This window comes from Quercus suber, unplaced genomic scaffold (assembly GCF_002906115.3).
Source record: "Quercus suber isolate HL8 unplaced genomic scaffold, Cork oak 2.0 scaffold_878, whole genome shotgun sequence".
In the NCBI taxonomy this organism is placed as follows: Eukaryota; Viridiplantae; Streptophyta; class Magnoliopsida; order Fagales; family Fagaceae; genus Quercus; species Quercus suber.
In genome coordinates this window covers 91,731-106,616 of record NW_027070307.1, presented here as the reverse complement: position 1 = coordinate 106,616, position 14,886 = coordinate 91,731, and the positions used below count along the sequence as shown (strand labels likewise).

At 31.9% G+C, this 14,886-nt stretch overlaps 1 protein-coding gene across 1 annotated transcript; it reads left to right on the top strand.

Moving 5' to 3' along the window:
* Positions 1 to 1,194: 1,194 nt before the first annotated feature.
* Positions 1,195 to 8,789, top strand: LOC111997646 (protein trichome birefringence-like 5). The gene is made up of 5 exons (XM_024029760.2): positions 1,195 to 2,152; positions 4,646 to 4,838; positions 6,797 to 6,990; positions 7,786 to 7,944; positions 8,308 to 8,789. The coding sequence occupies exons 1-5, from the start codon at positions 1,434 to 1,436 to the stop codon at positions 8,648 to 8,650; spliced, it is 1,608 nt and encodes a 535-aa protein (XP_023885528.2). The 5' UTR covers positions 1,195 to 1,433; the 3' UTR covers positions 8,651 to 8,789.
* The last annotated feature ends 6,097 nt before the right edge of the window (positions 8,790 to 14,886 follow it).

Genomic DNA, 14,886 nt, shown 5'->3' with positions numbered 1-14,886 from the left:
ATAAAGACAAAATTGGATTCGCTCAATTGGAGAATGTTTTCTCTGCTTCAACTTATTTTATGTAATTCAATAATAATTAATACGTATATTAATAGTAAGCATGATTAAAATATATGTGGTCTTAAATGTTTTAATTGAAGGAGTGATTAAAATATAAGCCGTCATTTGAATTGTTAGTACACATATATAATAATAATAATATGTGGATGACCCTTAATCATATAATTTCAATGAAAGATAAGGCTTTCCTAAACGGTCTTCTTTTTTTAATCTTAGAGGAAGACCAGGATATTCTAGTGGATGATCATCCACATATTATTATTATTATATAAAAAGAAAAAAGAAAAAACAATTACCATAACAGCACTGTTAGTATGACCTATTAAAAAAATGACAAAATTTAGTTACAAAATTGATTGTAATCTTAGACTATAACTTTACTCAATATCTTTTTATTGGAAATAAATTTTGACAAATTTACCATTAGATTACATCTTCTTCTTATATCTTCCACCACTTACAAAATTTCTAGAAATATAAAGAATTAATAGTTATGTCATCAAAAAATTGTTTAAACTCTAAGTTTTTGTAGTTTAAAATTATATACCAAATATAAGTTTATAGATCATATAGAAAATAATATCCGATTGATACAAAATTTGACATATATATTAAGAGCGTAAAAAATATGCAATTCAAAGATTAGATTTTCAAAATATATAATAATGTTTATTTTATTAAATAAGATAGTAACCTTAGATTACAACTAATTGTGTATCTAAATTTTATCTTTAAAAAAAATAATTGTACTCACAATTTTTACAACATGCATAAAAGAATCATTTAATGCAATATTAAATATAACTTAACATCATTTAGCCCATGTTACTTGTTAACAAAAGCAATCATATGCCAGATAGAGGATGAAGAAATATGGATGGAAATGGTTCCTCTTTCTCTCTATCTTATCTCTCATAAAATATCTCTAAAATTTCACTAATAATATAGTAAACTCTAAATGCTAGAGACATTCAATCCAATTTACAGCATGTCCTTCAACTCCATCCAACACAATGGGGGTTCTCTTTGTTTGACCAGATACAAACAAATACCATTATGTGAAACCAAGGATTCCTATATTAATTTCGCTTAAAGAAAAGTATTATCACTATATTAATAAAATATAATCTGCTTTGATTTTTATTATTATTTTAAAGAAGGCAAAGGCAAACAGAACTAGGAAGAACAGAGAGAGGTCCTAGTAAATTCCATGGTTTGGCTTTTGGGCCCACAGAAGAATTGAATTGAGAACTGAGATAGCCGAAGATCATGCTTGCTTTTTTTTTTTTTTTTCCTTTGAATTAAACTAAAGATCATGCTCGCTAGGAATACGGTTTTTATTGATTAACAGAACATGGTAATGTCATCACCAGATGGCAACTGCAACTCTTCCTCCTCCTTCTCCTCCTCCTCGGAACAAGAATCTTCTTCACTGCATAACTCCCATCATCTTCTTCTCTTTCCTCCTCTTCACCATTTTCATCTTCAGCAAACGAGCTCTCGAGCCCTCTTTCTCCCTCTACACAGATCTCTTTTCTCAACCCCCTCCTCTCTCTTCTCCTTCTTCTTCACCAGCCAATTCCCACATGTCCTTAGCCTCTGCACCACCAACTCCCACACCCATTTCTCAAAACAAGAGCTCTGCACCTAAGAACATCAATGGCGAGCTCTCTGTTGAAAATGGGGAAGACCCAGATGACAAAAACCGATCTTTTGGCGAAATGGATGGTAATGGAAGTGATTCATCCTTAGCCTCTGCACCAACTCACACACCCATTTCTCAAAACAACAACAGCTCTGCGCCAAACAGCATCAATGGCCAGCTCTCTGTTGAAAATGGGGAAGACCCAGATGACAAAAACCAATCTTTTGGCGAACTGGGTGGTGATGGCAGTGATTCATCCTTGGAGGGAGAGAAAACGTTAGAGTGTGACTTGTATATGGGTACTTGGGTGAAAGATGAAGGGTACCCAATTTACAAACAGGGTTCTTGTCCTTATGTTGATGAAGGTTATGATTGCCAAAACAATGGTAGGGGTGACTCCAACTATCTCAACTGGCGGTGGAAGCCTGAAAGCTGTGATCTTCCCAGGTATCTGTGCCACTTTCTTATTTCACTGTTGTTTGTGTTATGGTTCTGTTACAACCAGTTTTAATTTTTAACTCTATTGGTGGCAAATGTTTCTTGAACAATTACCATTTACGCTTATTGATGTTAATGATATGACAAAGCTGGTTACATTGGTCTTTCATTTTTTGGTAACATGCTTAAATTTTACATCAGAATTTCTAATTTTAGACATACATATGGTTTAAAGACGATGCAAGTTGTAGTTTTTAGTCATATTACATTCATTAGGCCTTTGAGACTAATTTGATATTTCGCTTAATTGAATATTGCAATGCTTTATATGCTTCATAAAAATTTACATTGTATCAAAGGAAAATCATCTTGAGTTTGTGCACAAAAATTTCAAAATGTTTAAATCTCTATAAAGATAATCTGGTTTTCTAGTGTGGCTTGGCTTGGCAAGTTTAGTGGCATGTTATTGATGCATAGGTTGAAGGGAATTTCCTTAGACTACTTGATGCTTTTATATGAACTGCAAAAGGATATCAATAATTTTGCATGTATATTTGGATAATGTCTTTGCAGGAAAGGATATGAATCATTATTAAAAAAAAACATTTCCATGAAAAATTTCTCATCAATTTGACTTTTGCTTAGCATTAAAGTGACATAGTCAGGTAATTTATTTGTTTCCAATCAATAAAGTTTTTGTTCATTGTTTTTGGATGTTACTGGTGGGAAGGGGAAAAAACACATTTACTCTTCGAAGAAACCTATTTTCTCAATGTTCTATCAATTGATTGCTTCGCTGATTCTTGGGTCTTGAAGAATGTCTTGTAACTTGGTTAACTGTTCCCATTTGATTGTTGAGAAAAGCTAAGAGTGATTTATTCATATATTTTTACTCTTTGTTATAAATTTCTTGTCATGGTTTTGTCATGTTGCTCATGCGATTCTTCATTAGTTGACATCTTCTTTATGTTGCTAGGGAAAATTCATGTAAACAACAAGAACAGTAGCGTCCATAAGTAGGAAGTGCAAATAAAATAATAACATACTCCTGCACATTTCTGAAAATTGAAAACCAAAAACAGGTGAAGGTTTCTTTCAAAGACAGCTGAGGGGTAATAGCCTTTTCAACTGTCATACCATAGAGAGCTAGCTGTCTCATTAGGGAACTCTTATAGCTTACTTGTATTCACTTGAAATATAATGTGTTGTCCGCAAATGTCCCCATTAGTCTCTTTTATGACATGCTTACTATGGACCTATGTACAATGTTTCTCATAGCAGTCTGCACTGTCAAGGAAGTTTTCAGAAGATTTTTTTTTCTGTTTTGCTTTTATTATATTTACTGTCAACTGAAGGGTAATGTAGCAGAAGGTTGCAAGACCTCGTCTTTAATTATGATTGTCATTGTAATTCTTGAATGGAATCATGGATGAATACTGATTGGTAAAGAGATAACTACCTAGAAGCAACTGAAGTGTAAAAATACTTATCATGCCTTGACAAATTTATTTCCAAATTTATCTACATAGACACATGGATTTCAAACATTTTCCTTCAAAATAAGCTAACTGAAGCAGTTCTAGAAAGTGGAATTATTATAAAGCATTGAAATAAATGCTGCACAAACAAGAATCAAAGGGGTGACCATTTCTGGTGCAAATGGTTCTACCTATGGTTCCATTATGCGATTGACTATATTCTAATCCAAATGTTATATATCAGCATGTCAAGTCTGAAGATTCTTTTTGTCCATATGCAGCTGACATTGACTTTTTTATAACAAGCTCTGAGGTAAATAGAGAATTAGATCATATGAAAGAACTTATGCTCCATTTGACTGCTGCTGGAGAGAATAGAATTCTAACATCTTGTTGTTTTAGGATAAGTAATTTCTTTTCTTTCAGCCCACAATTGTGCATTGTGAGAATATGATTTAGATTGGCATTATAAACTTAACTGCTGGTCTTAAGTGATGGGATGTGTATGGAGCCTGATCTATTGTGTTGGTTATGCCAGGGGTTTGAGGGCTGTACAAGTATTGAGTGTATATCCTGCATTTGAGTACACTTTCGATGCCCCAGGTCCTTTATTGTAATTTCCCACTTGCTTGTAGCATGAGAAATAGGGTGGTATATAAGCTATGTACCCCGTAACTTCTGTTGTAGTCTTCATAATAAAATTGTACCAACCCCATGGACATTACCTTGTTTTGGATGAACCATGTAAATCCAAGAGTTTGTGTGTGTGCATTGAGCTTTTTCATCTAATTTCTGTTGTTCACATCCATAGATCTTAGATTAGGTCTTCTGTAATCTGTTCCCTAACATTAAAATTCCAGCCTCTTCTTAATGAGGGGCATTTTTCATTCTGCTCTTGGAAGTGACACTGAAAATGATTTGTCAGTGTATGTTTACTGCAGTTTTTCATTGTTTCCCTGTTCTTGATAATTCGTCAGATTAATTAGAGGTACGTATCTTTTCTGCATTCATTTTTCACTCGTAGGTTTAATGCAGCAGACTTCTTGATGAGGCTGAGAGGCAAAAGGCTGATGCTGGTTGGAGATTCCATGAACCGGAACCAATTTGAGTCAATGCTGTGTCTCCTCCGAGAAGGGCTGCCTAATAAGAGCAGAATGTATGAGGTCCATGGCCACAAAATATCGAAAGGAAGAGGTTACTTTGTCTTCAAATTTGAGGTAGCTAAAACCTATTGCATTCTCATATTGCTTCTTTATGAGTTAAAAAGACATTTTGCTTTTTTCATTATAGATGTGTTTCTTCTCAAGTATGTTCATATTTCTTAGCTTATTTTCTTAAAAATAATAATAATAAATAAAAAAAGTTACTATCCTCTCTCCCCCTCCCCCTCCAAAAAAAAAAAAGAAAAAAGAAAAAAGAAAAGCATATCTCTGTGCGTGTCTTTGTGTTTTTTTGATCCTTTAGCTCTGCAACTGAGAGTGCTCTTAAAAGTGAATGCAACTTTCTTAATCCTTGGATCAGGAACCACGTAGAGATTTATGCAAACTGAGGGTTTAAAGTGTAAGCACATATTGAATGAAAACAACAAAAGGAACAAACTCCCATAAATTAAAGTGCCATAAATAACATCCACTGCCCTCTCCCCTTGGGGCCAAAAAAAAAAAAAAAAAAAAAAAAAAAAATTTCAAGTGCCATAAATGGCCTCCTCTTACTATGTCTCTCTTCTCTCCTTGCTTCTGAAAGCAAGATCCGTCATTTTCCAAAAAACAGTTTTTCAAGTCCTAACTATTAGAGAGTAAGATGGGCCAGAGTCTTAAAGCCTTATTTGGAGCCATACCCACTATGAACATTTCATTAAAATCAGCTGTATTATCAGGATAATGTCCCTAAATTACTTCTCTTCAATAGTAATTTGTACAAAATTTCAGCGATTTCAACTAATGAAACCTCCATTATATCTGTATCTGTCCCAATGTAAGTTGGAATAAATTGAAACTTCTCAGATCAATAAATGAAAAATTGCTAATGTAACCATTAGGGGAAAAGGTATTGAAGCTTATGGGTTATTAGAAGGAAACGGTTATAAGAAAATGTACAAAGGAAGAACCTTAGTCTGAATAGGGAAGGGAGAATGAACACCCATGTCTTGGACATCTCCTCCTCCTATATATAAGTGATGGAGGGAGAGTTTTCCAAGTTAAAGCCATAGCTAGCATAGATTCCAGCATAACATGTATGTGTTGATCACCAAAGCTCTCTCAGCTCTAGTGCTGTTGAGAATGAAATCCATGCGTCATGCAACAGTGTTGAAATCAGAGATATGTTAGAGACAAAAGTTTGAGAGAGAGAGTGAGAGAGAAGGAGATATTGCAAGCCTTGTAGGGCTTTATTTGAAAGTTTATATTGTCTAAACTACACTCTACCCATTTGTGGTATAGTTGAATTTGATTTTCCAACTTATAGTTTAGAAAAATGGCACTTTACTGACTTGAGATTCACTTTGTCAGCATCCATTAAGTTACAATGTTTAAGGATGCAACCAATAATCTTAAAAAACATAGGTTTATAAAGTATAAATTTTCTAAATCACAGGTTGGTGGACTGTTGCCTTTTCCCGAAGCACGTTTTCTGCCCACTCAAGTTTTGATAGCAGATTTTGACAATACTGACAGGGTGGACATTAATAAGTGAGTAAAGTGTCATTTTTTAAAACCATAGGTTGGTAAACTTTACTCACCCATAGAACAAGTGGGCTAAGTGTAAATTATATCATTGCTCACTTTTTCGTTTTCTATAAGTAAAAATGCTCAGCTTTTCTGTGTCTTTTTAACCAAATTTCCATGTGGTCTGATGCAATGGTTGAAGAGAGAGTTCATGCATCGACCAATTAGAGCACGCTCTTAATAGTTTTACTCTTGTTCTACAGGATCTTCTACCACATATTAATTGACTTATTTCCAGGAAATGCAACATTTACCAGATTAGTTGACCTGGTTTTATTAGTATTTGAGCTTTTAATCTTAGCTAGAATTAATTTATATTTACAACGAAGTGTTACTTTCAAAGGAATCAATATTGCTTAATGGTCATTGTTTAGTCAATTTAGTTGTATGGACTACTGTTGATTGACTGGCACCATTAGGTAATTTACTAGTTTATGAAAATACTCTGACAGGACTACAACTGTACATTGGAATTTGTGAGGTCGCATTTCCTTGTGAAGGAAGGTGTTCGTATTAATGGGCAAGGGAACTCAAATCCAACTCTCTCAATAGATCAAATTGACAAGACAGCTAAACGGTGGAAGCATGCTGACATTCTTGTATTTAATACTGGCCATTGGTGGACTCATGGAAAGACTGCTCGTGGGTATGGCTGCAATCTTAATTGACATATTTTGAGATATATATTTTTTGAAATATGTATATTGACATTTGCTCTCTTAGTTCATTCAATTTTGAACCACGTTAAGGGTATGTTTAGGGTATGTTTAGATACTGTTTATTTTGTTAAAAACTAAAAACTGAAAACAATTTAAAAAAAAAAAAAAAAATTTAGCCACTGTTCATTACTGTTTACTACTGTTTAGCACTGTTTATTTGCCTATTTACATTGTTCAATAGGCACTGGTTTTAAAAAAAAAATGGCTGAAACGTCCAAACGCAAAATGTGGACGTGATCCACACGGTACCTAAATCTTTTGGAATTTGCAAAAGTGTATTTCAGATATAAGATGTGTTTTTCTCATTGATTCTGGTAAAAGGGCATCTGTGGCATATGCTTTAATTTATTATTACAATATTTTGTTACATTTGATCTGCACATAGAAAATGGTTTCCTCTTGTTTTTAACTTGATTTTTTGAACCATTTTGACTCCTTTTTATATGTTTAGAGTATAGTATATCTGAGAAATGAGGGGTAAAGAAAAGGCTTACTTTTGAGCTTGTAGCATAAAAATATAATTTGTTTAGTTACAATTGTATACTTCAAAATATAGAAAGGGTTGTTTATGAAAGCCTTATGTAATTTATTACAGAAGTCCTTTAGCCATAGAGACATTTAATCACATATTCGCACAAATTCCAATTGATTAGTATAGACTCACTTCTTCCTCTAGTATGTTTTTCATGTAAAACGAAAGGAAATTTGTTTGGTTGATGCAGGAAAAATTACTATAAAGAAGGTGATTATATCTATCCAAAGTTTGATTCAGTTGAGGCCTATAGAAGGGCTTTGAAGACCTGGGCAAATTGGATTGACAAAAATGTGAATCCAAAGAAGCAGTTGGTTTTCTATCGTGGATACTCTTCGGCTCATTTCAGGTACATTTTTCTTATTTACTTTCTTCCAACTTGGTTTTTCTGTTGTCTTTGGAACTCCTACAAATGCAATAAATAAATAAATGAAGAATGAAGCACTCATGAGACCTTGAACCGGAACTGAGGAACAGGAAAAAAAAAATCAACTTGACTTTAGGAAATAGGAATACCAATTTATTGCGGCCATTGCTCCATCCGGGGCCACTGATTAATTCCATCAGAATAGTTGTGGCAACTAGGAAAATTGGACATGCCATGATGCACGTCTTGGCGTTTCCAACAGAGACGTCTTGAGGTGGTGATTGGATAATACATTAGTTTTTAGCGAAAAAGCTAATCATTAGTTAAAAAATTCTTCATGTACAGAGGAGGTGACTGGGACTCAGGTGGCTCATGTAATGGGGAGACTGAACCAGTCTTGAGTGGGGCCATTCTCAATAACTATCCTTTGAAAATGAAGATAGTGGAGGAGGTGGTAAAGGAGATGAAAGTTCCAGTGAGACTATTAAATGTGACAAAGTTGACCAATTTTCGCAAGGATGGCCACCCATCAGTCTATGGCAAGAAGGTGATTGCTGGGCAGAAAGTTTCCACAAGGAGGCAAGACTGCAGCCATTGGTGTCTTCCAGGGGTCCCCGATGCATGGAATGAGCTTATTTATGCCACTATGGTTTTCCAACAGATAGGTTCCAAGACTAAAATCCAATGATTACGTTTCCCTTTTATTTTTTATTTTTATTTTTATATAGCTAGAAAAGCTTATTGTAACTTATTGTACACCAGCCAAAAAGTAAGTAAAGAATCGTGCATTACTTTTCTTTATAATATATTAATATTCTTTTATTTTTTTCAAATAATCTTTTGACTTAGAATTTGTTTTGCGTGATTAGCTAGATATTTTCTGAAGAACTATTGGGCATTTAAAAAAAATTATTTTGATAATAATAATATCACAATATTAATTAGTGAAAAAATAATATTACTATAAGTTACTTAATGGAAGTACCATTGTAGAATCAAGATTATATTATTAATGATGGGAGATTAAAATAATTTCAAATAGATGGTCAATATATATATATATTTTTTAAATTTCTTTTTAAAAAATTTTCAATACAAAGTTTAGTCAAAATAATATTTTAATTTTTTGAAACTTTGTTAAAAAAGGATTTTACAAGTAGAAAAATATAATAATAATTTTAGTATATTTATAGTGTTGTATTATGTATAATGTATTGTATTACAACAATACCACCACTAACAACATCAAAGTTTTGGTCTCAAATTTTGAGGTCGGCTATAAATCCTTAATAGATTGACTAGGGTTGGTTACATGTATAATGTATTGTATTATGTATAATATTTACATTCAATAATGTGATGAAAAATACACACAAAAATATGTAAAATTTAACTATTTTGCATTTAATTAACTTATTTGTTGTTAGTTTATTTGTTTAAAGGTGAGACAATTGATTTTAAGCAAATAAGTCGGCTTATTTGGAAAAAGTTTGATTATTTGCATACAAGCCAACTTATTTGTGTAAGGTCACTTTTTATCTTACATTTAAGCAAATTAGTTAGTCAAATGCACATTATTCAATGATTTTTATATTATGTCAATGATTGATACTGTTTTGAATATTTATTCTTTTACTAAACTTAGGTGTGTATGGGTTGGTTGAAGATATTTTTCAACTCGAACCCAACCATTGGTATTTCTAAAATCCAACCCAATCCAATTGGTAGGGATAGGGTTGGATTGAGCTTGGTCATTGGGTGGGGCCATTTATTACACTTAATTTATATATATATATATATATATAAAAGGTTTTCACTTTTCATTCAAAAACTTTTAAGTTTAGTATTCTACAAATGATTGCAAATTACACAATTGAGCTTAATATTCAAACTTCACTAAAACAAAGTTTTGATATACCATAATAAATCAAGCTAATAAATTTAAATTAAGTCCCACAATCCAAAATGAATCAAACTAATGAATCTATAATATATGCATTTGTTAACTATTAATAGCGTAGGTTGGGTTAGATTAGTCGAATTGAAAAATTTGTCAAGTCAAACCCAAACCGAGTCGAACTTATAATAATACTAATAATAGTTCCCAACTCAACCCATCAACTCACAAAAACTAACAGGCATCATGTTGGATTATGTTAAACCAGTTTTGACAAGTTGGTAGGTTAAATACATATCCTTATATTAACGTGTTTTTTGGGTTTTGTTGTCTGGCAGACTAATTTTTCGACCTTGCCTTAAGTCTCAATATATTTGCTCCCTCTTTTTTAAAATAAAAACCTTTTTTCCCCACAAGTATGAAAGGGGAATCAAAATCCAAAATTCTGCTCTTTAGAAAAGTTGGGTGATGGAATTGAGCTCGAAAGCTCTTGACCTTCAACTCTATCCGTACCTCAAAAGATGATAAAATAATGCCTTTGCTTCGTCTTTAAGATATTAAAACTTTCGACTTGAACCATTAAACACGGGTCCACCGGATAATCATGAGTGAAGAATTTATCTTGAACCGTTTAGCCATACTCTTCAAAAACAAAATTAATTAATCAATTAAAAACGGTTTAGTCAAACTGACTTTTGAGTCATTGATAGGTATTTGTGCTTGTGGAAAGGTCCAAAAGTTAATTAAAAAAAATGATTATTATTGTTATTAATTGACTTGGTTTTGTTGCTATACGAGAATCCTGCAATTGCTGTAATTGTCCTATTGTTTCTATTTTAGGTGCAAACTAAAATAGAATCAAAATAACAAAAGTATGAAATGAATACCAGGTGTTAATCATCACATCACATTTCCCACTCATTTTAGATTATAGGCATATATGGTTAATGGGTGCTTTTAGGACATTTATTAATGGACAATTTGAAAAAAGTTTAAATACTAATTTAATGAAAAAAAAATGTCCAAAATATTAGTTGCTGTTCTTTTTTTTTTTTTTTTTTTTCTTCTCTATAAAAGTTTCTAAAAATAATTGTTAAATTAAACTAATACCCTTAGATTATCTATCTCTAGTAAGAAATAGCAAAGAATCTTTTGTTAACTTTTCCCTTATCTTATCTATCCATCATAAAGAAATGAGTGAAAGATTCAAACATGATATAGGAGAGTTTAGAAACTTCAAAATGAATAACGAAGAGCCTTATAACTCAATGCCATAGTCTGGTATTTTCAATAGAAACGTCTAATATTTGAATCCCCTTTGCCCATGTATACCTATTACTTTGAAACTTATAGAAAATTTAAGCCTAAGTTTACCCTTTCATATAATATAAACCAGTACACCTCAAAAAAAAAAAATTATACAAAATAACAAATTAAAAAGGAGAAAAAAGATAACAAAAGAAAATAAGGTAAGGAAGAAGCTTCCTTGCACCACTAGGGTGGAAGGTTGGCCTCTCTTCTTTCTTGGTTGGAGCCTTGAAGCCTCCACTATGGAAAAGATTATGGATAGAAAAATAACTAAAAGTTTCACAATTTAGACCGTTCCCTTATGCCATGATTACCAAGGCAATCATTTCTCATATATATATATATATATATTGTTTGGGTAAGTATATGTGCCATTGGATTTGGAAGAAAGCTTTGAAAAACTATCATTTTTAAACAGCAAAATATTGACTTAACTGTTCACTCATAAATGGTCAAATAAGATGTTGAAACTTGAAACTGCATCCATCACCTTATCCTTATTTCTGACCCCGCGGGGGGGGGGGGGGGGGGGGGTGAAACATTTTCCATATTTTATTTCATTCGTTAAAACTCTATTTACTATGAGTCTTATTAAGGTATGTTTAAATGTTTAACTAGGAGTTATAATTTACATTTTTTTTGAGAGAAAAACATTATACCACACTAAAAAAAGAGTAATACTATAGACACAAACTATTTTATAATATTTTTACAAATTGCTGATGTGACAAATTTTTATTAGTTATAATATGGGCCTATCATTAATATCACATTTTTACTTGCAATAACTATTTGAAAAATACTAAAGTTATATTAACAGTTTGTAAAAATATTTTAAAATAATTTGTGTTTATAGCATTACTTCCAATATATATATATATATGGCTCTCAAAAAAAATTATATATATTGAATTGACTTTAACCTACAAATTAATGAACACTCATTAATAAAATCGTTTAGTATTTAAAGCAGAAGATAGAAAGTTAAAAGATATTCATTATGGTCGCCGTTATGATACCTATTACCTACCACACTATTTACGCGTAGACTTTGCATAATGCTTTGGAGTTTGGAGGCTACATTGAGCAGTCAATCCTTTTTAGGACAGTTGAATAAATGCTCGAGTCAAATTTCACAACTTTAGTAAAGAGACATCTGTGAGTCAAACCTATGGTGCATATGTTAATTTTGTTTTTACTATATGTCTTTCTCAAAAGGGTGCTTGGGGTTATTGCCTTCCATAAATTTAAATAATCACTGCCTCTATAACCGAAAATCTCTAATGGAGAGTACTTTGATTATTTAACAAATGGATTCAAATATTTGAGTAAATTATATTTCTATTCTTTCATTATAAGACCATTAATTAGTAATATTTCTCTAAATTTGAGTAATCATTCTTTTTAAATTATAGAATTAGTTGCAATTGTATAAAAATAAAAAAAAGAATTAGAGTTGCAATTTTTTTCACCATTGGAATGTGAAAAGCTCCAAGTCCACCAATACAAGATATTGTAAGCCTTAACTAGTATAATGTCCTACTCCAAATTAGGGGTGTGCATGATGTATCCAACCCATCAACCTAACAAAACCGACCTAACTCTGACTTTGAAGCACTCTTAATTAATACTAGTAATTTGTTTAAATTTCTTTAGCATCCATCATGTTTAACCTTAATTTACATGTACTTACCACGCAGCCTTGGACAAAATAATTATAAAAATAGAAAATAAAAAGAAAAATTCTCATTTGTTTGTAAATTCACATTTTGTTTTGAGAATATGCAAGTGAGGAGTTCTGATTTCCTTTATTTTTTATCTTATTGTTTCTTTTACTTTTCTATATGATCATTATATAATTTTTCATCATAAATTGACACCATTTATCATCATAGATCGATTTCATAACTCGGGCCCTGATTAAAAAAAAAAGGCATAAATGAAAAATTCCTTAATTACTTTTAATATTTTATTCTCTGGGTATGCTTTTGTACCGAGTTGTCCTCTTGAAAATAGATAAAGGGTCATACAAGGTTGTCCCTTCAAAACTTCCTTTGCTCAAAACCAAGAGTATCATGAGTCAATTTAACATATTCTGACTGTGGATCTAATGCAGTTAGACATTTCACTCTTGTTCTTTTGAACCTGATTGCGAATTGTTCAACAATTTTCTCTGGCCTTAGTTTCAATTTGCCATATTTTCTAGAGAACTTGGAGAAATCTAGGACCTTAAATCCTTTAGAAAGCTTGACTTCCCTATCCACTTAGGGTATGACACTGTTCTTAATACCTAAAGGCTTTGGAAACCATTCAAGACCAACTAATTGATTTGATTAAGCAAACGTATGGTCAAGGGATAAGGAGAAGCACTGTTCTTCATTCCTCGATTATTGTTGCAGCTGTTACCCATGTTAATTTTTGGTTATTTGTAATTGTTTGGTTAACAAATACTTGGTTACCACGTAATATATGCATATATTTTATGTATGCCAGATTGACTATTTGATTGTCGGACACGTGTTATGTCCTTATTTTTCCACACGTCACTTAGCAATAAAATTACCTATAAAATAATTTGGAAAATCATATTACAAGCTTGTCTTTGTATATTTTATACATAGTACTCCCTTCTAAAATTATGTTTTAAAACACCATTTCAATTAAAACTATAAAATTATGTTTTAAAAACTCTATTTCAGTCTATGTGACAGCTTGCGTATGGTGAGTGTGCAATACATGTGTGGCTATCATTAGTTAGAATAATTAGTTGTCTTGCTTTATAGATTAGATAATTGTGGTGGTCACTCAAATCATTTTTGTTGAAATAAAGATATTAAGGTAGCAAAATAGCCTTGACTAGTAAGAGATGAATTTCTAAGAGTGGGTACTAATTGGATCAACATATATCTTTTGTCGTTGAATAAGAAATATTGGATTGAATTCAGCCTAAGACCAAGGAAGGGAAGAGTTAAGGGAAGGGAGAGGGCCACCTCCTCTTGTTATATGACACATAGCTTATTTAATGGATCTGGAATGGACTAAAAAAAAAAAAGATTGGTTAAAATGTCCTGGTCATATGTAATTAGGGTAAATTTTATTTTTAAAGTAACAAATTTGGATAATTTGAGAGCAATACAAATGATTGGTTAGGCTCAAAGTGAATGAGCTAATATTATATGCATCAGGTGGAAGCCAAGAAGAATCACTGAGAATCACATCACAAAATTATGGAGAAAGATACGGGCCATATGGATGGTGATTTCTTAAGAAATATGTTACTATAATTTGTTAAGAAAAAAGATGGCTGCACGGCCAAATTACAAGTAAATGGCTTGTGTAACCTAACCTTAAGTAAATTACATGTATATATACACACACACACACACACACAAACACACACTTTCTTTATAAATCTTCTGTTCAATTATTGATTTTTTTATTTTAAAATATTTTTATAGATAATAGAATTGTTTTTTTTTTCAAGAATTTGCATGATGATGATGATAATGATGATGAAGATATTATAACCATTACAATAATGCAATTAAAGTCACAAAAGTACCGCCGGTGATAGCAAAGAACGAAAACTCCCTTAGCCCATTTGACTTTTAAAAAAAATGAAAAAGACAATCACTTAGTGAAAATACATAAATGACACACAAACACACACACATATATATATAAAGTAAGAATATAATTGGTGCTATTTAAACAAAATA

Bases quoted from the DNA above. Each gene is read 5' to 3' on its own strand.
- LOC111997646 (XM_024029760.2), top strand. From the start codon at position 1,434: ATGGCAACTGCAACTCTTCCTCCTCCTTCTCCTCCTCCTCGGAACAAG. The intron at 4,839-6,796 runs GTAGCTAAAACC...ATACTCTGACAG, and splicing joins ACTTTGTCTTCAAATTTGAG to GACTACAACTGTACATTGGA. The intron at 6,991-7,785 runs GTATGGCTGCAA...TGGTTGATGCAG, and splicing joins CATGGAAAGACTGCTCGTGG to GAAAAATTACTATAAAGAAG.